Here is a 24,035-nt window from a genome sequence, read left to right as displayed (position 1 = left end):
TTCGTTCCCCCCCCCCACTCCAACCCCCGGCGGATATCACTGAGCACAGAAAAAAAAAGCCTCCGGCCGGAAGCGCAAACCCATACGCTGCCGTTCCGACCGGCCGCTCCGCCCCCTGCTGGAGGTGGGACTCTGGACTTCTCAGCATGGACTCCGCCCTCCGGCCCTTACCTTCCCACCCACTTAGCCCAGGGGCGAGGCCAGCTCCCTCTTGGGTCCGCTTCCTTCTCCTGGCGGGCATCCTTTATCCAGCGCCAAGGAGCGCAGCGAGGCCCTGAACCCTTGTCCTGCCCAAGCCTTCGCTTTGCTGTAGCTCCCCTACATTAGTTCCCCGGGGAGCACACGAGATCCCGAAGGTCCGACCTGGCTAGGACCTGAATGATCGGCCAAAGGGTCCTTCTGAAGGCACCTGATATACATTTGTTGAAGGAAGGAATGAAGGCACGGTTATAGGATCTGGGCCAGAATCCGGGGCCAAAGGACTCACTGCAAATCCTTGACAAAGCAAGTCCGTAGAAGCCAGGATCGCACCCTAGCGGGAGGGCTCTTTCCACTATGGCTCACATACGACCGTTTCCACTTACCATTAAGCCATCACCACTGTTAGATGTTGGGTGCGTGTGTGCAGAAGACAAAGGGCAGTAGGCAATGCTGGATTTAGAGTCGGAGGACTCTAGGCCTGCTTCTGGTGTCTTGTTCGAGTCACTTAAACCCCCGGGAGAAAGAAAGGAGCTGATCAGGCAAATCGCTAGGGTTCGTTCCTTCCAGCTTTAAACCTATGGGTTAGAATCCTGCCTCCGCTATGTATAATCTCTCTACCCGCCCTAAATCCAGTTCGGTTTTCCATTACACCACGCTTCCAAGCTCACGGTTTTTCAGACAAGGAAATAGCCACGCAGGGAAGAGAAAGGTCTAGAGATGGCCTGAGGCATTCAAATCCAGTTTAGTGATGCTTAGACTAGGAAACGAAGAGATTTTGGAGCACATTTCCCGCGTTAGACCGCTAGGTGGCGCAATGGTTAGAGCTATGGGACATAGGATCCAGCTAGACTTGAGTTCAAATTCATTTAGGTACTATGTCTGTTTCTTCCATCTGTAAAATGGTAATAATTAAGCACCTATCACCGAGTTGTTATAAGCATAAAATGAGATCACATTTCCAAAGTGGCTTTAAGGGCCATATCAATTATAAATACTATTTTATTTTTGCCCAGAAGGGTGCAGGAGGTTTTGTGTGGGTGGGGGCTCTGAAGCTTTCTTTCACAGTCTTTGTTCCATGCAGAGAGACTTCAGACTGTGCTCTCCTCACTTCCAGCAATTGTACAGAGGGAGGGAACCGTTTGATTTTAGAGAAAGTTCCGGGTTGGTAAAGATGGGGAGTGGGGTCGAATATAAAAACGGCCATTTGCTGGAAAAAAGAGGCTGGGGGTTTGGAGAGGCGGTAATAGGAAGACAGTGACCGAAAGAAATGTGGAGATCACGAGTTAAAAAGCGGGAGAGCCAGAATAAGAAGAGGCTCTGCCTCGACAGCAGAACCTTCCCACGGCTCCCCACCGTTCCCCTCCGGACTTTGGAGCGAGGGAACCAGTTCGTGGTTGCTAAGGGGCGGCCCCGGAAGTGACGGGCTCCGGGTTTGTTGACAGCGGCGGCGGCGGCGGCGGCGGCGGCGGCTGAGCTTGAGACCTAAGGACCGAGAGGCGGACGGAAGAGCTGGGATCGGATTCGGGAGGACGGGCTCGGGGCCCGGAGCCCAGAGCCAGCAGCGGGCGGGCGGGCCGGCTTTCCTCCCGCCCCAGCACCGAGGGAACGGACGTGCCGCCGACAGCCGGGAGAAGAAGGTGAGTGCGGGATTCCCCCCCCCCCCCTCCGTCTGCCTGGACTCTCCAGACTCAGGGATCCATTGGATTCCCCTCTTCCTCCGCCTCTGGTGGATCCTGGAAAACACCCGACGAAACTGGGATAACCTCACTCCCCCTTCCTCTAAATGCCAACCGGATCAAATAAATCCATTGGGATCCTTAGTCTGGGATCCACTAGATTTTTCTCCCCCACCCTGTTGCCTCGTGCGCACACCGGATCTAGTAGATTCCTGATTCCTGGTGCAAGATTCGCTGCCTTCTCCACTGTCTCTGCTGGATCTTAGATCGGCCATCCTCAATTAGTCCCACCACCCCCAGGTCCCATCTCCTATCCCTGTTGCCTCCCTCCTCCTACTACTAAAGGCTGCTAAGGAAACCACTCCAGGGCTACTCCTCCCCACCTCCGCCCCGACTTTCTCCCAGGGTCAGCACCACCCGAGGATGAAATCTCTCCTCACTCTGCTTCCTCGTCCCCCCACCAATATACTCACGTCCCCACCCCCTCGGTGCAAGATTCTGATTTCTTCCCCAAGATTTCCCATCGTCTCTCTATTTTCCCTCAACATTCCCACTTCCCTAGTGGAATGGTTCTGGAAAGCACTGCATTCTTTTGTCCATAAGGCTGGAATAAGTGAAATCCACTTCATTATAGAATTGGCCGTTAAAACTTTCCTCTATCTCTCCCTCCCATTTCCTCCCTCAATGACATGGTTAAATGACTGGGGATATTGCTAGTGTATCTGTTCTTATTTTTCTTTTGTCTTCTCTGTGGACAGAATTGTGGATGATGGAGTTTGAGTGCTTTCCTTTCACTCTGACCCATGTGGTACTAAGTCTCCAAGCTCAAAAGTTATGGGTGTTCTGATAAAGACTGCTTCTAAGTAATGTAATATTTGTAGTAAAGGGAACACAACACTTTTGGGGAGTTAGAAAAACACTGCAGTAACAATCCACTGAGGCTCTGTGGCTGGTGCCTCATTTGAGGATTTTCTGTTTCTTATTCTTTGAGGTTCTGCCTCTGATTCCTTGGAATAGGGGAGTGGAAATTGCCTAAGAATTTCCACTAATCGTACCAGAATCATTTCAATTCAGGTAAATCTGGTAAAAGTAAAACAAAAACAAATATCAAAAATAGCCTTGAAAAAGACATGAGATCACAAAAGTGCAACCTAAATTCTAAGGCATATGTATTAGTGGAGCAATCCTATCTCCTTTTTGTCTTGGTAATGGAAATAGGATGGGGCTGGATAGAGGGAAGAAATATGGACATGGTACCAGACATGTGTCTTTTTTTAGCTATGTTAGAACCACCTCCTTTCCTCACCCTCCCATATTCTTAGATTGTGCTGCTGTGTTGGGTTAAGGGGCTGGAACAGGAAGGGCCAAGATTGTTCGTATCTGGGATAGATTAACGAACCTGGAGCCATAAAGATTTGAGTTTGAATTCTGCCACAAATACTAGCTTGGTAATGCTAGGTAGATCACTTAACTCCATATACTTCAGTTTCCTCATCTGTAAAATAAGGATAATAATAGCACCTACATTAGGGAGTTGTGAGAATCAGTTGAGATAATATTTTGTAAAGGGTTTTTGCAAACCCTAAAGTACCACCCTGGATGTCTGGAACAGATTCATAGAACCCATTAAGTGACTAAATTCTAAGATGAATGACCTTTGAAATAGATTTAAAAGATCATTTGTCTTCCAAATCCAAGTCAACTCCTTCAGGCCATTGACCTTAAGGCATTAGGTTTTCCAAAAGAGATTTTGCTTCTTGGTTTAAATAGTGTGTCTTCCTCCTTGTGCTCCCAATCCCTCAAAACTCCTTTATAATACAGGACCATGAGGAGTTTTCAAAGCATTTTTACATTTCATTAGAAATTAACAATAACCCTTTGAGATAGTCAAGGCATGGATTCTTTATTTATACATAAGGAATCGTAAGTTCACTTTAACTTGTATGTTACTATGCATTTATTTCAGTAATGAACTAGGACTAGAATCCAGCTATCTTTCTTAACAGTGCCAAAGCTCAGAAGTAGTGATATCAGTGTCTTCGCCAGAGATTGTCTTGGCCAAGGCTTCTCATCCACAGTCTTATGTGTGAATAAACAGAATAAAAGACAGTAAGACTAATCTACTCACTCCCGAGTTCAATGCTGGGAAGCAGGGAGCACATAAAACCTTTCTACACCTCTGATTGCTTACTAGTACTAACTTTCTATATTGACTCAACTGTATGCTCTCAATAAAAATATAGATGGATATTGTTCTAAGACTTTATAGCTTTAAGTTTCCTCTAGCCTCAACTAACTAATTGGAATGTATTTATCAGTTATTTTATTCAAGGCATTTAGCAGGGAACTATGGGAGACAAATACTTTTTAGACTTTATAGTCTAACTGAAGAGCTCAGATAAATAATAATGTAAGGCAGTCTATCTTAAGTACCAAAAGAATGAAATGGATAATAAGAGGTATAGGGATTCAAAGGAAGCTAAGAGAAGCCTGTTGTCCATAAAGAAGAAATTGAGACCCACATAGAAGATTCTTTTTCTTATCCATGTTTGATGACAGAAGAGTAATAGAGTCAAGATCGTGCCCAGGCTTTTGGAATCCCATTCTGACCTAGTGCATCCACCCTTTACTTCTTTGGAGTTGTGCCAACAGCCACATGCTTCCCTTCCTTTTCTCCACAATTTCTACCTCAAGATCTTTAAGTCATTCTCATTTCTGAATCTTAATGTCATGGATTTTATCATTCTCTGCTCCTCATTTCTTGTCTGATGCCCAGGCTGAAGTGCTCACTGACTCCCAGGATTCAGTAGTAGCTTCTTTAAGTATCAAGAGAATCACTGCACTATCTGGGAATTTACACTCTGACCTCTTGCTCTTTGATCTAACCAGACTCTCTGGGCTGGCTGCATCTTTTTTCTCCTATGGGTTGGACCAATTTTGCTCTATTATTCTTTTAGTTCTGGAGACCTTCCAGCCTCTATAAATAGGGCATTTGTTTTGATTTTCCCCTGAGTGTCTTGGTTAATATTTCACAGGGCCAAAGCTACTCCAAGGGCCTTGCCTTTCCCTTCTTCATCAAGAAATATTTAACTTCCCTTTGAGGTTGAGTTGAATTGAATCTGGAAGTATCCTTCTTCCACCAACTTTGGGAAAGTTGCTTATTCTCTGTGGACCTCAGTTTCCTTTATATTCATTTCCTCAACCCTCATTAAATAGCCTAATGGCTTTAGTCTCTGGGGACTAGAGGAAGACAAAAGATTATTATTCTTCAGTGATCTGTCATTGTTATCATTGGGGGGGGGGCTTGTCTTCTACTGGTGGGTTTCTGGATTGGCCGTGATATATGATGGGGTCCTGAAGAACCCTGGGATAGGAAAAGGGGGAAAGGGAGCCTTGCAGTTTGCCACACGTTAGCACAAGTGTTGCAACTATTGAGAATATTGATATGTCTTGGTGCCAGATTCTCTAATCCCAGGAGAATCATCTGATGACCTGGGAGCTAGGCATCTAAGGGGGCTGGTGTGCCCAAGCTTCCTCAGGCAGTCAGTTTTCTCGGTCCCTGAAAATATAGAGAATGGGGCATCACTTGGTCTTTGGTCCTTAATCAATAAGCCAAAAGTGTTCACTTTCTCCTCAAATTTTGAAAGAACATTTTGGAATCTCCTTTGTCTCTATTGCTCCTTACTTCCTATAATATTTATCTGTGTTCACATCATATCTGTCCTGTAGTAGAATGGAAGCTTCAGTGTAAGTTTGCTTTTTTATCACCTAGTGACTAGCACAGTGCCATAAGTATAGTGGGTACTTACAAGTTTGGTGAATTCATGAGTTCTGCCTCTATATCTAGCACTGCCTCTGTTTCTAACACTACAGTGTTAAAACAGAAGAAAAAGGTAAGATATGGTCTCTTTTCTTTAGGAGATGATAATCCACTCTAATTAGAGAGATAAGACGTGAAATAGTTATTTGATAATTCAGAGCAGATTGTGTTTTAGTGCTAAATGGTTAATAAAGGCCATAAGTACCATGAGGGTTGTAAAAATCTGTAGATCATTGGTTTTAGAATAGAGTTGGAGAAATTTTAAGAAAAACTATGTGAATTGACCCGGACTAAAGGACTGATAACATATAGGTCCAAATGGGGAATGTGTATGAACCTAGCCATGGGAACACAATTGTACATAATGTTCAATGGATAGTGAGTAGACTGGCATAATTGGAACAAAGGGTCCATGTTAAATAGCAATGGGTATTCTGAAAACCTGAAATGCTAAGCAGAGTAGTTTGGATTTCATCCATCCTAGCAAAAAGGTAACTCTCTGCTAGCCTTGGATTTCCTTCTCCCTTTCTCTCCCCCCAAACCTGAGGACAATAGAATTCAGGCACCACTGGACATTTTGTGAGAAAATAGTTAATATTGGCAAAGTAAATCCATACCCCAGCATCCTGTTTATTGTACCGTCCCCTGAGGGTGTCACGTCGCCAGAGGGACAGTTGGCACAATGGACTTATTATATGAGGTACATAAGGCTAGTGGGAACACAGGCCCAGTGCCCAGGGCTGCACAAAACCCACTCTGTCTAAAACTGCCAGAAGGTAAAGCATAAGTGGGTAGCCAAGACTTGCTTCCTGAGGCAAGGATCCCCAAGGGATCTGATTGCTTGGAACAGTCCTAGCAGTGGGATCCTGAGATAGCCTTCTTCCTTGCCAAGGCCAGCAGGTGCCTGAGAAAGGATAAATGAAGTAGGGGTGGAAGAATTGAATCAGTCCAAAGAGGCTAGCTTACCACGTCACAAAGCATAGTAGGGGAATAGAAACCACTGAACACATCCAGGAATATCTAGGATAGTGAGGTCTCTAGCCCAAGAGACCAAAGTCTGTGGGTGAGGAAGGCATTATTCCTCAGAAAAGAAATGTGCAGTTTTAAAATCAGTTTTTTCAGATTAGTAAGTGATGGAAGGCGATATAACACAGACTCCAATATCCAATTACTCAAAGTTTACCTTGTGACCAACTTGGGAAGGAGTTTGACCAGATCCCATATGAAAGACTTAGAATCCATGACCAGGAGCACAGGAGGTACTAGGCTCCTCCTAGTAACCATCTAAAATACATGACAAATCAGCATCCCTAAAGGTTTTTAGCTGGGATCCTGCATACTTTTCATTTACCCACACTCATCAACATATGTATGTATTCATCCCTCCACAATACAAATATATCCCATTCATCTACATCACTTCCCAAAAACTTCTTACCTAGTTGATAAAACAAAGATCCCAGCCTTTCCAACTTTCCCAGCCACTCAGATTCCTCTCTAGCTTTTGATCTTGGTGATAACAACTAACCATCAAGCTTCCAAACCAGAGGGGAAAGAATCTAAAGAAAGCTGGGAAGAACAGGGTCCTGGGATGAGACTATACTCATACATCTGGCAGTTAGGAACTGGGCCAGTCAAGAAAGCCACCTCTAACCCAGAGGGAACAAGTAGGCCATCCTACTTGTCCTACTTGGTCCTATTGTGGACCATGTTTTCCACTATCGGAAAGATAGGGAACAGTCTAAAGCTACTTTCCAGTATCCTAAAATGTTTAGTTTAAAAGTTGATGAGAATTATGGGTACAAGAAAGGCTCTTTCAACAAATAACATAAGAATGTGGGTGTAAAGACTAAAATGAGGTCTATACATTGATGGCTCATCTTATTCCTGTTGAAGAATTACATCACAAGCTCAGATTCTTAGCTTGGTCCCAATTCTAGGAAACTCTTGTCATTAAATGCTTTAAGACCCTTTGCTTAGGCTCCACAGATCTTTGATCAGTTGTGTTTGTGTCCATATTTGCTAAGGGGACCCCCTAAACCCAGTAGAGGAGATTATTTCAGTTGAAACAGGCCAGGTTTATTGCTCATCTCCTTGTTTTTCTTGTTACCAGGCTGTCTCTACCTCAAATGTCTCTGTGACTACCACCAGGACAGGACTCCCTATCATCCCTGGGGCACTCACGGCTCAAGCCATACGCCTGTGCCCCAGCCCCAGGATGGCTTCGGATAGCCCTGAGTCCCTGATGGCACTCTGCACAGATTTCTGCCTACGAAATCTAGAGGGGACCTTAGGTTACCTATTGGACAACGAGACCTTGCGGCTGCACCCAGATGTCTTCCTACCCAGTGAGATCTGTGACCGGCTTGTCAATGAGTAGGTCAGGGGTTAGTGGTGGTTGGGGGTAAAATATACATGTGCATAGGGGTTTGTTTATGGTAAATGAATACATATATAGAGAGATAATTGTGGATGAATGAAAGTATTCAGGATTCCAGTTGAAAACTCCTGGGTATTCCAATCTCCCAACTTTTTTTTAAGATGAGTATCAGGAGGAACCTAATCCTCCAACTATGAGCTTGGTTTTGGATCCTAAGTCTTTACTCTGAAGCCTGACCGACCTAATTGTAAAATGGCTTATTTACAGGCTGGTCACAAGGAACCAAAGCCCAAATTATGTTGGTCACAATTTTTCAGTCGTAACATTTCATGAAGATTATCCACTAAAGTGTAGTGAAATTACAGTAAAAGATAATTTTGCTGCATGAAAATCGGGGATTAAATTATACTATGATGAAATGGTAATAATAATACTCTGTATTTGTATATAGTTTACAAAGTACATTCATATCTATCATTATATTTCATCTTCACAACAATCCAGGGCCATAGACAGGGCAGAAGTTATTTCTCCCATTTGACAGATCAGGAAACAGGCCTTCTGGAAGAGATGAGACTTGAACTAGGTCTTAAAAGAGAAGAATAGGGTTTGTATTGACAGAGAAGAGCTGGGAGGACATTCCAAGTACAAGATATTGCCCTTGTTCCATCTCCTAACCCCAGGACTAAGCCATCCCTCTTCCTCAGGTATGTGGAGCTAGTCAATGCTGATTGTAATTTTGAGCCCCATGAGAGTTTCTTCAGCCTTTTCTCAGACCCCCGAAGCACCCGTCTCACTCGTATTCATCTTCGAGAGGACTTGGTGCAAGACCAGGACCTGGAAGCCATTCGAAAGCAGGTAGGCTGATATGAGGCCTATAGATAAGATTGATCCAGGCAGAATCTCCAAATAAACTCAATAAAGAGAATTGGGACATAAAACTATTAGGTCTCACCACATTCTGAAATTTTAAAGCAAAAAATGAGAATGTAGGAAGGTAAGATTTAGATGATAACTGGAATAATTTTAGAGAAAGGAAATCTTATTTTATATAAGTGGCTATCAAATTTGGAATGCATTACCCCTGGTGGCATATTCTAAAAAATAAAAATAGGAACATCAGAGGCTTGTCTAAATCACTGGATCGCCATACCAGAGTATTTATCAAGGGAAATTTGGGGTCTGACCTTTACCTTTTGAAGTTGTTGTCAGGGTAGACAACCTCCTCGGACTTTATCATAAATAGGTCCTTAAACTAAGGGGCTGTGGTTATATTACTGATATTAACATCAATCCAATAAGATTAAACTCAGCTCAGTGTTAGATGCTTTCAGGATGGGAGAAGCTACAGCATAGGGGAGGGAAAAGGAGATAAGAGTGGAGGGCAATATTAGATACCATGTTGATTCTTGGTCTAGTTGAAGAAATAATAGGTATGGCAATATAGGTTGTTTTTTTTCCCTAGATTTAATACAGTTTCATTTATTTTGTTAAATACTTCCCAGTTATACATAAAAATTGTTTTCACTTTTTAACATTTCTGTTTCAAATTTTCTCCCTCCTTCAAAAAGCAAATAATTTCATATCGGTCATACATGTGACATCATGTGACATACATGCTACAAGCTAGAAAGGTTTCCATGTTTATCCTGCCTCTTACATCTTGTGTATTTGGTAATAGTGATAATCCATATTTGTGTGTAGCACTTTATTTTTTTTTTTAAAGGACTCTTACTTCTGTTATCTCATTTGAGCCTCACAATATCTTCAATGATATGATTAGGTCTCTAGTTTTATAAATGAGGAAACTGTGATGCTCAATAAAGATGAAATGACTTGTGACTTTCTGTCACAAATGACAGAACTGAAATTTGAATGCAGGCTTTTGATGCCTGTTCCATCCCATTACCTGCTGATGCCATATGGAAAGGGGGAGGACAAGAAGTAGTTGTGATTCTCACACATCTCCCTGGCTTTCTTAGGATCTGGTTGAATTATACCTGACCAACTGTGAGAAGCTGACTGCCAAGAGTCTACAGACATTGGGTAGTTTTAGCCCCACCCTGGTGTCCCTGAGCCTCTTTGGATGCCGAAACATTTTTTATGAAGAGGAGAATCCTGGAGGCTGTGAAGATGAGTGTGTGGTCAATCCCACCTGCCAGGTACTGGTTAAGGACTTCACATTCGAGGGCTTCAGCCGTCTTCGGTTCCTCAACCTTGGTCGAATGACTGAGGGGATTCCTGTAGAATCTCTTCTTCGACCCCTCCGATCCCTGGCTGCCCTAGATCTTTCAGGCATCCAGACCAGTGATGTGGCCTTCCTGACTCAGTGGAAGGATAGTTTGGTGTCTCTAGTTCTCTACAACATGGACCTATCTGATGAGCATATCCGTGTCATTGTTCAGCTTCACAAACTTCGGTGAGTCTTTTTTTTTCCTTTCCTCCTTATCCTTTCATCCACATACTCTAGGACAGAAAAACAAACTTTCTGGGGACCCCCAAAAAGGACCTTTCTGGTGACCTATAGTTTTCTTAGGGTACAGATAATTCAGGGACTCTGAGTCTTCTTTGGAACTGGGGGCTGTTTCAGAGATAACTATATTCTCTGGTCCTCAGGTATGAGACAGGTGTTCATTTTTGAGAAACTTTGCCTCTCCATCGCAGACATACAACTGAACTTGATTGTTCTGGAGTATATCCAAGTCCCAGCATGTTTCTTCCCAGAATGGTCTGGATCAAGGGAGTATCATGCACCCAAGCAAACCAGCCCCTGACCTCTTGGACATCCTGTTGTCCTCCAGGCACTTGGACATCTCTAGAGACCGGCTCTCCAGCTACTATAAGTTCAAGCTGACAAGGAAGGTGCTGAGCCTTTTTGTTCAGAAGCTGGGAAATCTGGTATCACTGGACATCTCTGGCCACATGATGCTAGAAAACTGCAGCATCTCTAAGATGGATGAGGAAGCCGGGCAGACCAGGTAGGAACTGGACAGGCTGGACTAAGTAAAGTATTTTCAGTCCATTTTCTTCAAGGGTTGGCCTCTCTTTGGGCTCTGCCAAGCCACGGTGTTATGAAGAAAGCCCAGAGCTCACTCAGGATAGGATGCTATATTTCATTAACCTGACTCCTGATCTTCTGAGTTTCTCAATGTCCTGTGATCATCCACTGGAAAGCAACTTTCATTATTCAGGCACAGGAGGCTTAATGCTTTGATTTGGATGGAATCTTTCATGAAGGAGTTTGGGTAAATTCCCAGATTACTGGAAAAGGTTTCTAAAAGGTCAAAGCTATTCTCTTTACTCCTTAAAAAAGCTACAGAAAATGTAGCAGATTCCCAGCATTCCCTCCCCCTACTTCCCTGCCTCATACTGACCATCAATAAGCAAATGTCCAGTATATTTCAAGGAAATCCTGGAATCTGGCACTCCTTTGTAACTCATTTGAACACCCGATAGGTACTAAGAAGAGGGGTTAGCATTGCCACACTATGTAAAATCTACATTCAGCCTTTCAGTTTGAGCAGGGTCTAGAGTGGTTCTTTATTGTTATGGGGGAAGAATTTGCATGTTCCCATAAATACTACAGCAAGTGACCTCTTGAGGGGCATCTCTCCCCAGCATCGAGCCTTGTAAGAGCAGCATCACCCCCTTTCGGGCCTTGAAGCGACCTCTGCAATTCCTTGGGCTTTTTGAGACTTCTCTGTGCCGTCTGACACATATTCCAGCCTACAAGGTAAGAGTCAAAGAAAGGACAAGTTAGCTTATAATTTTGTAAGGAATCCCTCCTAACTTTCCCTAATCCCTGGCACTAAAACCCTACGGCAGGTTTGGCAGGAAGAAAGCTCTGAATGCCAGAAAAAGTGAGGACTGCTCTCTTAAAATAGGAACCTCAAGTATAAAGAAATCTACCTCATCGAGGCTAAAATGAGTAGGAGATCCTAAGATGTGAGGATTCAGTTAATGCAGGTCCTTGTGATTCTCTCTGCTTTGCTCTCTGGGCAGATCACTGAACTGAATGCCCCTTTTCATCTTCCCCTGCATACCACCAGGTGAGTGGTGACAAGAATGAGGAACAGGTGCTAAATGCCATCGAGGCTTACACAGAGCACCGGCCAGAAATCACCTCTCGAGCCATCAACCTTCTCTTTGACATTGCCCGAATTGAGCGCTGCAATCAGTTACTCCGAGCCCTGCAGGTCAGCCCATCCCTCAACCCAGAGTCCCTATCTCCAGCACCTTCCATAGCTTCTTCTATTGCAGAACTTTCCTACCCCGAAGCCACAGTGTTCTAGCACAACTATCCTAGTGTCGTCCTCCTATCATTCTTTTGGAAAGGACTCTGTGCTTTATAAAGTCTTGTCTGTCTTGGTCCCAGAGAAAGTCTGAAGCACTCTGGTTTCTTAGATCTGGACTGAAATTGGAAAGGAGGTTCTGGGGCTGTTTGTCATCTCATGGTTGGGGGAGGTTTCTGGGGTTTAGTCACCACCTGAGCCAATGTTGCCCTGAGATATGACAATGAGGTGTAATTAGCACAAGCCCCACACTGCTGACAAGGGAAGGGAGAATGAACGCACCTGAGTTATGAAGGGTCTGTTGAACCAGCAACCAGGAGGTCCAGCTCCCAACCCCTGGCTGCTTGTTTCCCAGAACTGCCTTCTCCCTTCAAGTTTATCGATATTCATTATGGCCCAGTGCCTTGCACATAATTGCCGTGATTGAGGTGAAGGAGAAGGGAGGCTTGCTTACAAGGACTGTTTGCTTTTGGCTTCAAATTAAGATGGAGTCTCCTCTCCCTGACTCTCTTCTTCTCCCTGAACAGCTGGTCATTACCGCCCTCAAGTGCCACAAATATGACAAAAATATTCAGGTGACAGGCAGTGCTGCACTCTTCTACCTGACCAACTCAGAGTACCGCCCCGAGCAGAGTGTCAAGCTCCGCCGGCAAGTCATCCAAGTGGTACTCAATGGCATGGAATCCTACCAGGAGGTGACGGTGAGAACCCTAATCTTTAGCCATATATCTGTCAAGGTTGGGGATGCAGGGCTTTGAAGAGCATAAATTGAGTTCTGTCCACATTCCATTGCGTGTTGGTCTGCACTAAGGGAACTTTCAGTTTAATGGGGAAGATAAGGCAGAAATACATGATACTTACATAAAGACATTTTACAAAAAGGTGACTTGTAATACAAGAGATTGCCAGCAGACTAGTCTGCTCAAGATTCCCTTAGTTCAGCATTGGGTTGCTGGTTCCTATCTCTTTGAATAGACTGCCCTTCTTCCCTCATCTCTACCTTTAAGAATCCTTACCTTCCTTCCATTGAATACCTACCATGTCCAAGGAACTGTGCTAACAAGGATAAGACAAATTGAAACATGGTTCCTGCTTTCAAATATCTTCTACTTCTTCAGCCAAGATGCTCCCTCCTCTGCAGCTCTTTTCTATGTCTCCCTCTGATTGTCCCTCTCCCTTTTTATGTGAACTTTTATTTACTTAGCTGATTATATGTCATATATACTAGTAAAAGCCAGGAACTATTTTTCATTCCTCTCTTTGTATCCTCTGCATCTATTAATGGTGTTTTGTATAGCTGGTGCATAATAAATTTTGTTGAAGTAAATTGAAAATTGTCCCTTTTCCTAAGAACCTAAGAAATGGTATTGCCTATTACAGTATCTCCTCTATTTGTTTTAATCTCCAGACTCCATGTTTATCCTTGTTATAATAAATACAGCCTTACCCATCAATACTTCCTGCTCTATCTCATTGTATCTTCCCCTCTACTCAAGTGAAACTATTCACTGTCCTTGGCACCTATTGTTAGTTCTCTTAGTTCTTCTACTGGCCTTTATTCATGGTTATTCCCTATTTGGATTGCCTTCCAACCACCCTCTACCTGAGTCCTCAACTCCCTCATCTTCCAGGAAGACTTCTCCAACCACCCCAAGCCACAGTTCTCTCTCCTTCTTGAGTCAACACTACATAGCTTAGTACCTGTTTTTTTTTTTAAACATTCTTTTGTGATGTTATGTTTCATAGCTAGATTGAGCTCTTTAAGGGGAAGGGACTTCTTTCTTTTCCTCCTAGCATCTAGCTGCTGGGGCTTGAGAAAGACTTGATTAATTTGTGATTGATCTATGTATGTGTCTGAAATAGGGTGGCAAATAGGGTTATTTCTGGGAAGTCTTCATGGAGGAATTGGAGTTAAGGGAAAGGGTGGGGTAGGAAAAGAGTCAGGGTGATGGGACATGACTGAGCACACTTTCCGGTCCACCCTCCCCAGGTTCAGCGGAACTGCTGCCTGACACTCTGCAACTTCAGCATCCCAGAGGAGCTGGAGTTCCAGTACCGGAGGGTCAATGAACTCTTGCTCAGCATCCTCAACCCCACTCGACAGGATGAGTCAATCCAGCGAATCGCTGTGCACCTCTGCAATGCCCTTGTCTGCCAGGTGGACAATGACCACAAGGAGGCTGTGGGCAAGATGGGCTTTGTCATGGTGCGTGAAATGTCTGGGGTTGACAACCTAACCTCCCTAATGCAAGTCCTTTTCTGCCAATAGGAAACATTTCTGGATTACATGAATTCCCTCCCTGATATCTAACTTGTACTTTTTCCTGCCTTTGGTAGAGGGCAAGGGAAAGTGTTTTGGGAAAAGAATAGGTGGTAGTGTGTCATTTAGCTTAGATAGCGGGATTTTCTAATTATGAACATTTGGTAAGTATTGCAATGGATGAACAAAAGATTTTTGGGGAATATCTTCCATTAGAGTGTCTTCAAAATAGACTTGATACTTGCCTGCTTGAGTTGATTTAAACAGGACAAGATTAAATAGCCATAGAGATCCCTTCCAGTTTTAGGATTTTTTGGAATCATGATTGGATACCTACTTAGTAATTCATTTTCTCTGCCTACAGACCATGCTAAAGTTGATTCAGAAAAAGCTAATGGACAAAACAGTAAGTTCTTAGATAATAATTATCAGCTCTTCTTCCCTTCAACAAATGGAAATGGTTTGTTCCATGGGCGGGATCGGTCCCTCCTAAGAACTCCTCATGGGGAAGTGGTATGGTAACTTTTAAATGTCATTTCCTCTGTGCGATAGTCGGGCATCTGTTACCTCCGTTCCTTCTATCTTGATAATATGGACATACTTTATCCCTGGGAAATAGCAGAGATTGATCCATTATGGTTTCCCCCTGCAGTGCGATCAGGTGATGGAGTTCTCCTGGAGCGCCCTGTGGAATATCACTGACGAGACGCCAGACAACTGTGAGATGTTCCTTAACTACAGCGGCATGAAGCTCTTCCTGGAATGCCTAAAGGTGAGTGCCCTTTGGCCAGTCTGGCTGAGCATATGTCACCCCAAGGGCATTGTTGCTCTTTGAGACTTCCTGGGAATTGGGGTTTGGATGTTGTAATTCCAGCCCTCTGTTCCTAGGTCCCACATAGCCATTCAACCAGGCAAAAGCTATGACACAGGTACACTGGGCTGCCATCACTGAGTCCATCCCTTTGGGGGATGTTGTCATCATCAGTCATCCTATAGAGGTTTGTCTTGGCTAAGGTGGCTTTCCCTGATAAAAGTTTAAAGGTTAGGTCTATCTCAATTTCTCCTAGTATTCATATCTTGGCTTGGCTATTTAGAAAACGTGACCACTTTTCTTTAACATTCCCTTGTCACAAAGAAATGAAGTTGAGCAAATAAATGTACACCTAGGCCACATCAGAAAATATCTGCTTCATTCTGTATTCTAGCACGTTTGAAGAAAAGTCAGCAGATTTGCTTTATCATCACTTGTGAAGTCTCATTTGGTCACTTCAGAGTTCAGAAGTCTTTCATGTGTTGTACAAACTCTTTTTCAGATCCATTTATATTTCTGGTCTCTTGGTGTTATGAATTCCATTATGAGACTTGCTGCTCATTGTGAGAAATAACTTATCTTGCTCTGGTTTCAAAAGAGGCCTTTTCATTCTAATATTTAGAAAATATTCTATATTTGCCTCTTCCCATGCTGTTTCTGTCTTTATATATCTTAATTATGTTTTTTCTTAGCGTTCATCTTTATAGGCTAAAGAAAATCAGTTTTTCTAATCTGTGTCTGTTACCTGTGATGGGCCTGTGAGGAACACAAGAGAGATTACATAGTCTTATAGTCCCTGCTATCAAAAAGAATTGTAATCTAATTGTGAAAATATGACTCATGCACAAGAAACACTGTGCTAGAAGATTTTGCATTACTTAATACTAAATTATGCAGTATTCACTTTCCTACTTTAAAGGTTTACAGAAAGGAGGACCAATGAACTTGAAAAGAACACTTGATTCAGACTAAAGATACAGTTTGGATAGAGGAATAGGATGAAAAAAGAAGTAGAAATGAGCAAATATGTTGTAGGAACAATTATATGGAATTTTCTTTGGTCTGAACTAGCATGAGTCTTTTCCCTAATTCTTAACTAGAAACATGGAATCCCTGTCAATTTTTTTATTAAGAATTTTCTGTACCTTAGGAGAAACTTTTGCTTTAATGGCTACTACCAGGTCTCCTCATTCCCTCTAGCCCACATCCCTGTATCTGTCTCTCTGTTATTTCTCATTTTCCCAGGAGTTCCCAGAGAAGCAGGAATTACACCGAAATATGTTAGGACTTCTGGGAAATGTTGCAGAGGTGAAGGAACTGCGGCCCCAGCTAATGACTTCACAATTCATCACTGTCTTCAGGTTAGTACTTCCAGAATTTGGTTCCCTCATTTCAGCTCTAGTGACCACACTGAGTCAGTCCTAGTTCCTACCAGATTCCAGTTATGTTAGGCAAAACTTTAACTTCTTCCTGTCCTCTTTCTGGTAGCAACCTGCTGGAGAGTAAAGCTGATGGAATTGAAGTATCCTACAATGCCTGTGGTGTTCTTTCCCACATTATGTTTGATGGCCCAGAGGCCTGGGGAATCTGTGAACCTCGGCGAGAGGAAGTAGTAGAACGAATGTGGACAGCCATCCAGAGCTGGGACATCAACTCCCGGAGAAACATCAATTATAGGTAAGTTGGGGAAATGGGGAAGAAGTCTCCCCATTTTGGTAGTATGGGACACACACAGAAAGCTAAGAAGAAAGAAATTTATTCTATGAGTCTTCTAGTGAAAGATTTAGATAGAGCTTATTCAGTCCCTTTCTACTAACCCTTTACCTGAGATCACTTTGTCCCAAGACAGAACTATTTCCTTCCTCGACCATAAAAGTTATGTCTTCCTCCTCTTCCTGAAGGCTAATGTTTTGCAAATTCATAACCACGTAATTTTTACTTGAATCTAAGTGTATTTCTTCCCTCTTAACTTGCTCAACTCACCACGGTAGATTAGTTTGATTTTCTAATTTATTTATTTTAAACATAAATGCAGAATTAAAAAAGGAAAAAAAAATTTCCATGTACACAGCAGAACATGAGAGGATTCAAAATACTAAAGCATTTAATTTCTATTCCAAGAAAGCCTTATAATTAATCCTACACATTATGTTCAGAGCTATCCATTTTTGCTTCCTTGTAAATTTTCTTTTGTTTTCTGCTGTGCATTTTTTACTTTATTTCCCCTCCTCCCAAGAATGTTACAATTAAGCAAAGGTATATTTTATATATAACATATATTCATACATGTACTGTAGACATATAGACATATGATAAACATATCCATACATTTATATGCATTTATGTAAGACTGTACTATGCTTATTCCCATTTATCCTGTTTCTCTGAAGGTGGGATAGCATCTTCCTTCATATGTCTAGGTCTTTCCATGTTTTTCTAATCTACCACTTTATCATTTCCTATACCACAGCAATATTCTAATCTTATACTATATAGTTATTTTAAATAGTCTAAAATTTAAAATAAATAAAACTGACATATAATGTAGTTTCTCTGTGTTTCTATTTTGATTAAATCATTTTAACTTTAATTTTGTCTGATAAACATGATTACTACGCCTTGGTTTTTTTTAATGATAAATTCTACTCCTGATCTTTATTTTATGTTTGTATATATCTTTCATTTTTATAGCATTTCCTGAAAGCAACATATTTTTGTGTTCAAAGTTTTAATCTACTATCTCTTTTCATTTTATGAGTGAATTCATCTAATTCATATTCTAATCTATAATTGCTTGTTCATTTTCCATTTTCCTCACTATCCTTCTCACCCTATTCCTATCTCTCCTCACTTCTCTGCTTTGCTTCCTCCCATCCTTCCTTACTCCTCTACTTTACTTCTTACCCTTCTATTACTTAGCCTATCCCAGTGAGTTAATTAGTTTGAAGCCAAGATATTGACTATAAATATTTTTTGACAGCCTAATTAAACACTGCCTTTCCAATGCCATCACTGTGAATAGCTGGTCCTCTGTAACACAGAAGTCCTTCTTTTTTAACCAGATGCTTTGGAACTTTCAAAAATATACGAAAACATAAGGAGAGCTACTTTAAATATAGCAGAGGTCACAGTATTTTTTCTTTTCAGGTCCTTTGAACCAATTCTTCGCCTACTTCCCCAGGGCATATCCCCTGTCAGTCAGCACTGGGCAACTTGGGCTCTGTACAACCTTGTGTCAGTCTATCGTAAGTATCTGTTCATCTGATATTCAAATAGACCCATCTTGTTCAAGAGCTTGGAAGGAACCTAAGGAAAGATAATCACAAATTATAGCCATCATCCTTATCTTTAGACCACATAGTGTTGAGCTAGCGTGTACAAGACATATCTTAAAAGTAATTTACAAACCAATAGGTTCCAGTGCTGCAAAATGAATGTTTGGGAGACTTGAAAATAGGGGACATAGCCATTATCTCATATGTATTGTAATTAGCCAAGAACTTGGAACCATTTCCAAAACCCCCTTGGTTTTCCACCGAATGAAAAATCATAGTTCTGCCTTGTTGACAGCTTTCAGTTGTTATTGTCAGTACATGGAGCCAGAACCAAAGAAGACATTGCTTGTCCCAAAATTGGAATAAGAGAATTGGGTCTTATCTCCCCACAGAGGACCTTTATATTGGCCTGAATCGTGCTCATAAATCATCCTAGGAAAGATAGGTCTTAGCAGATAGCAAAGCCTTAGAACTTGCAGTCTGACTCATAGGAAACCCACCTTCTATGATGGATCTACTTTTTCATTTTGCCAGATCTCTACTTTCTCTCTTTTAGATAAAAGGAAAGTTTATGTTATTGAATTGCTTGTTGTCTGAGGGGAAGGGGGAAATGGAGAAAAATTTGAAACATAAGGTTTTGCAGGGGTGAATGTTGAAAACTATCTTTGCATGCATTTTGAAAACAAAAAGCTATTATTAAAAAAAAAAAAAAAAGAATTTGTGAGTAAGGTTGAGGACCAAGAGACCTATCTTAATCTGTCTGCCTTTATCACCTACTTCATAGGATATAATAATCCTATAACTAAAAGTAAAATAACATATGTAAAACACTTTGTGATCCATAAAAAATTACTTAAATATGAGTTAGAGTCTAGAGCCTCTAGACTGTAGGCTCTTCTAAGCCAGGAACTGTTTTTTTGTAGATCTTTGTATTATCTACAGTGCCTGAATCAAGGGCCCTTTATTCTGGAGACATTGTAGATTCTTGTTGCTTTATCTTTTGACTTGTGGTCTCCCTCCCTTCACACAGCTGACAAGTACTGCCCCCTGCTGATCAAAGAAGGCGGCATGCCGCTTCTGAGGGACATGATCAAAATGGCTTCTGCCCGCCAGGAGACCAAGGAAATGGCCCGGTAGGAAACAGGAGAGATGTTTTAATACTTGACTGCTTGCAGCTGTGGTTTGTAGAGGTGGGCTGTACTGGGGTGCTTTATGAAAGGGCAGGGCAGAAATGTACCACCTTGGATGCATGAAATTCGTGTCCGGAGACCCCAAGCAGCCGAGGACTTTAGAATGTAGAATTAGAACAAGGACAGCTAAACTGGATAAGGGGAGCGTGAGCTGGGTAATGGACACCCATATCACTCAGGAAGGTTGTGTTGCCAAATTCTCTGGGGAGACAGGGGATTGTCTCCATTTTTTTAATCAAGTTATCTTGTTTTCCCCAGTTCTCCATTCTATTTTGTCACCTCTGAGTGTTGACACCAGATTAGAATTTTTTATTGTTCTTGGTCAAAGACTGTTGTAAGACTTATAGAACAAAGAATAGATAGAGTGTGAACTCTAAAAACAAGTAAGAATTAAGACAGAGCAAAATTGGAGTGAATTTATAAATATGAAGCTATGTAACACTTCAGAGATTTCATAAAAGGATTCTCAGACCAGTACCTCAGATGTTAACCAGTAATAACTAAAATTGCTTTATTTCTGGCTTTTTAAATGGCTGGGAACTCTAAAGGTCACCTCTCTTCCTATGCCTGTGCCAGATGAGGAACTTGGCCTTTCTAGTATTCCTTAGAAGTAATTCCCTTTAGTCCAGTGTTGGAGTAGATGGAGAGCTGAGCTTGTCTTAAAGCCCAAGATCTGGAATTAATTCCAACTTCTGACATTTTGGCTATGTGACCTCTGGGAAAATAACTTTAAAACTTTGGTGACCCCAGGCAACTTTTTAAATTTCCACTTGCAGAGAAGTTGGTGATTTCTACTAGTAGAAGTTCCTCACAAAGAGCTTCCTTTATGGATGAAATCACAGGTCTAGACAAGAAAAAAAAATGAACTTAGCATTAGTTTAGGCATGAGAACCTTGGTGGTAGTTTCAGAAAAGACATTTTGCACCTCCTGTCTCACAGTAGACATTCTTTGCTCAGGTAAAGGAACAAATGAAATTTCTATTTTAGCTCTTCTGGGGCTAAAGCATCATTGACTGTTTTAGATAGAAAAGAGTGATACATGTGAGCAAGAGTTGGAACAGGTAGAGAGCTGTACTAGCCAGAGGAATAGTAGACAAGGAATATGACCATTGAATATTAATCATCAGCCAGCCTGACACTGACCAGATGGATGTGCAGAATGGAAGAGCATGATGAGAAGACATGAAACGCTGAGGGATGCAAGGCAGTCCCAAGTAGAGGGGGGAAAAGGAGGTGGTCAGTGAATAAGAATGACTAAAGGACGATTGGATAACAAGACTAATGAAATGCTTGTCTGCTACAGCATATAGTAGCAGTGACCCTTTGGGGATAGAGAATAGATGCCATGGCCTAGTGCCACCAATCTGATCTTGCTGACTGATATATCTAGGCATACATCTTTGTCCTTCGGAGAAATAGGAGTCCTAGAATCCTAGCACCTGATGCTTATTCATGGTACCTTGAAGCCTCCTTTTCTAGGCCCTGCAACTAAATCATACCTCCCATTCTCCTTGTGTCATCCTCAGGAAGGTGATAGAGCACTGCAGTAACTTTAAGGAGGAGAACATGGACACATCCAGATAGAGGCAATGGGCCCTCCCGATTCTGGCCCGCACAGGTCCCAACTTCTCTCTAAATTACTGTATCTAGGGAGGAATTCTCACCAGCCTGGCTGTCGGAAGGCCCCCATCCTGTGCGTGTGGGACCCCAATGAGATGAAGGTGCACTGGGGGAACTTTTGCACAACCAATGCTTTTCCTTAACATTAGTAAGATATATATATATTATATATATATATGCATATATATATATATATAATTTTTTGTTAGGAAGTGTGAATTGAAGTTTTGTGTGTATGATTTCTGTACAAAAACAAAAGAAACATCCCCCTCTCCAATTCCTTGCAACATTCTTTGGCCTTTTGAAGCCCACAGAGAGCCTCCAATATCCATTACTTTTCCCCCACCAACCACCCACTGGCTCAAAGCTTGGATTGTGACTTTCAGCTCTCTTCTTTTATTATTTCCACTGTCCCTCTACTGTTGTGCAAGGCACCAGCCCACCCCTGGTATCCTGTACTAAATCCCTGAGTTAGCTGGGAGACTAGACTAGGCTCTTGGGCCTGGTGGAAGCAGACTAGGTGGGGAGGGGGGTTTGAAGGAAAGCAGTAAAAGAACACCGACGGTCTCAGAACAAACCCTGAAGAGGTCCTAGAAAGCCCAGGGTCTTTGGCTGTTGACTGTTAAGAGGCAGGGCACAAAGCCATTCACAGTGCCAAGGCATAGACAGTGTTGATTAGGAGACTCATCATGGACAAGAGGTCATTAGCCTTTGTAAGCTCAGAATTGCCCCTTACCCCTTTGGAGAGTCTTGTACCCGGTTCACTATTCTCCATGGTGATTTTTTGCATTGGTTTTTACACGCCACTGATATTCCCACTCTGAAGCCATGCTGCTAAGGTAGCATTAAGCTACTTCCTTTCTTCTCCCTCTCCTGCTATGGCCTAGGCCTCTCTCCTCTTCAAATAAAAGAGGAGTGAAGGAGCTTTTCTTCCCATAGAAAATAGAACAGGGACAGATTCCTCCACCATCCCAGCAGATGCACATGCTTAAAACGTCTGCCTCCAAGGCCCTGTAACTATTAAGTGCTTGCCTGTCTCGGGCATTCCTTCCAGGATAGCTGAGCTAGCCATGCTTCCCTGTTCCCCCCTCCCCCCACCCAACTAACCCTTGGCAGCTGACAACCCTGTCACTGCTTCCCCTGCAGCGGCTTAGAGCCTGGAGGAATGACTCAGAGCAGCTGGAGGAGACCTGGGGACAGCTGGAGGTGAGAGCTTGCTAAAAAAGAGCCCTCAACCCTAGCATATCTTTTCCCACTCCGATCTGCATTAGAAACTGCATCTAGAGTGGGGAAGTCCCTCTCCCCCAGGCCAACACTGTGGCAACACACATTTCTCCAGACCAGCACAACAGACACTTTTCAGTGGTACAGCCTAATCCGTCCCATTGGGAGCAGGCAGTACCATGGGGCATTGTAATCTCTTGACTTTTCCTTTGGAACCTCTGTGCTTTGTTTTGGACAGTGTGAGACTTGTATGTATTTTTAAACATTTTGTTCCAAACCCTCTTGATTTTTTTTTTTTTTGGTGTAATTTTGAATTGTTTTAAGTTTGGAGGGGGGCCCTGGGAGATTGTCAATGATAAGTACTTAGAAGCCAACCACTCAGAAAATCTTTTCTCCTCTTCTTCCTTCCTAGTCCCTCCTACTAGCCTTTTCTCTGAGTGTTTAACTCTGTTTGAAACAGGATGGTGTAGGAGAATTGAAATATCCCTTTCCCCCTTGGTTTTCTCATGCTCAGCTCTCAACAAGGATGAGCCTGTGTTAGGTGAACTCTGAATTTTCCAGTCTTTGTAGTGGGGCTGAGTTTGAGCCATTTGCCAGACCATCCACCAGGGACAGAGCAACCCCACCCCCCCCTCCCACCTGGACTGTCCCTGCTATGAGGACCTTGGCACAGCCTTTTGCTTTGAAGAAGCAACCAGGTCCGGTGTAAGTGTCTGTAACTTGGGATGTCACAGAAATACATTTTTGTGCAAAGTGGAGGGGGTGTCAAGAGTCTTTATTGGGGCAAGGATGGGACTCCTCAGAGCCAGACAACCATACAAGAAATAGGGATTACTTGCCCCAGTATTAATTCATCCACTTTTATTTCATTGATAGTTATGTGGATAGGGAGGGCTGAGTGCCACCTGATGGAATAATTTGAGAGACATCATTTCTATCAAGGAATAGCAACTAACATTTCATACAGAAAAATACCAGGATCCCTATGACCAGTTTATGGCCCTTCAATTTGTTTACATAACTTCTAGAAAATAGTCAAGCTTGGGGAGCCCCATTACAGTTGTGAGCCCCCTGTCTGCTTCTTGAACAAGCCATCTGAGGTAGGATGGCCAGGGGAGCCAGCAAGCCTAGACTTCGAGTTTCAGCCAACACTTGGCTGTCTGCAGCCAGCCCTAGTCACCTACCCTCCAGGTTCCAGGGCAGCTCCTAAATTGCAGAGAGCTCTGCGAGGAGTAGCTTCCTCTCATACAGAAGAAATCACAGGTCTAGTTTCCTGTAGCCTACCA

The 24,035-nt window shown here is 42.7% G+C and overlaps 1 protein-coding gene across 1 annotated transcript; it reads left to right on the top strand.

The window, feature by feature from the left end:
• The first annotated feature begins 1,633 nt into the window (after positions 1-1,633).
• ZER1 (zyg-11 related cell cycle regulator) lies at positions 1,634-23,505 on the top strand. Its single transcript, XM_051980123.1, has 16 exons — positions 1,634-1,838; positions 7,811-8,073; positions 8,785-8,935; positions 10,060-10,496; positions 10,879-11,055; positions 11,696-11,810; positions 12,127-12,273; positions 12,897-13,070; positions 14,360-14,575; positions 14,994-15,035; positions 15,282-15,401; positions 16,686-16,801; positions 16,929-17,117; positions 18,588-18,685; positions 19,746-19,848; positions 21,432-23,505. Exons 2-16 carry the CDS (start codon positions 7,916-7,918, stop codon positions 21,487-21,489), a joined length of 2,301 nt encoding a protein of 766 aa, XP_051836083.1. The 5' UTR covers positions 1,634-1,838; positions 7,811-7,915; the 3' UTR covers positions 21,490-23,505.
• The last annotated feature ends 530 nt before the right edge of the window (positions 23,506-24,035 follow it).

This window comes from Antechinus flavipes, chromosome 2, assembly GCF_016432865.1.
Source record: "Antechinus flavipes isolate AdamAnt ecotype Samford, QLD, Australia chromosome 2, AdamAnt_v2, whole genome shotgun sequence".
NCBI classification, from domain to species: Eukaryota; Metazoa; Chordata; class Mammalia; order Dasyuromorphia; family Dasyuridae; genus Antechinus; species Antechinus flavipes.
The sequence above is the reverse complement of the archived record's forward strand: the minus strand, read 5'-3'. Positions and strand labels throughout refer to the sequence as shown.

What these genes read in the sequence shown, in the direction of transcription:
- ZER1 (XM_051980123.1), top strand. Translation starts at nt 7,916, where the DNA reads ATGGCTTCGGATAGCCCTGAGTCCCTGATGGCACTCTGCACAGATTTC. An exon ending in GTTCAGCTTCACAAACTTCG is followed by an intron (nt 10,497 to 10,878) that starts GTGAGTCTTTTT and finishes GTTGTCCTCCAG; the next exon opens with GCACTTGGACATCTCTAGAG. An exon ending in GAGACCAAGGAAATGGCCCG is followed by an intron (nt 19,849 to 21,431) that starts GTAGGAAACAGG and finishes TGTCATCCTCAG; the next exon opens with GAAGGTGATAGAGCACTGCA.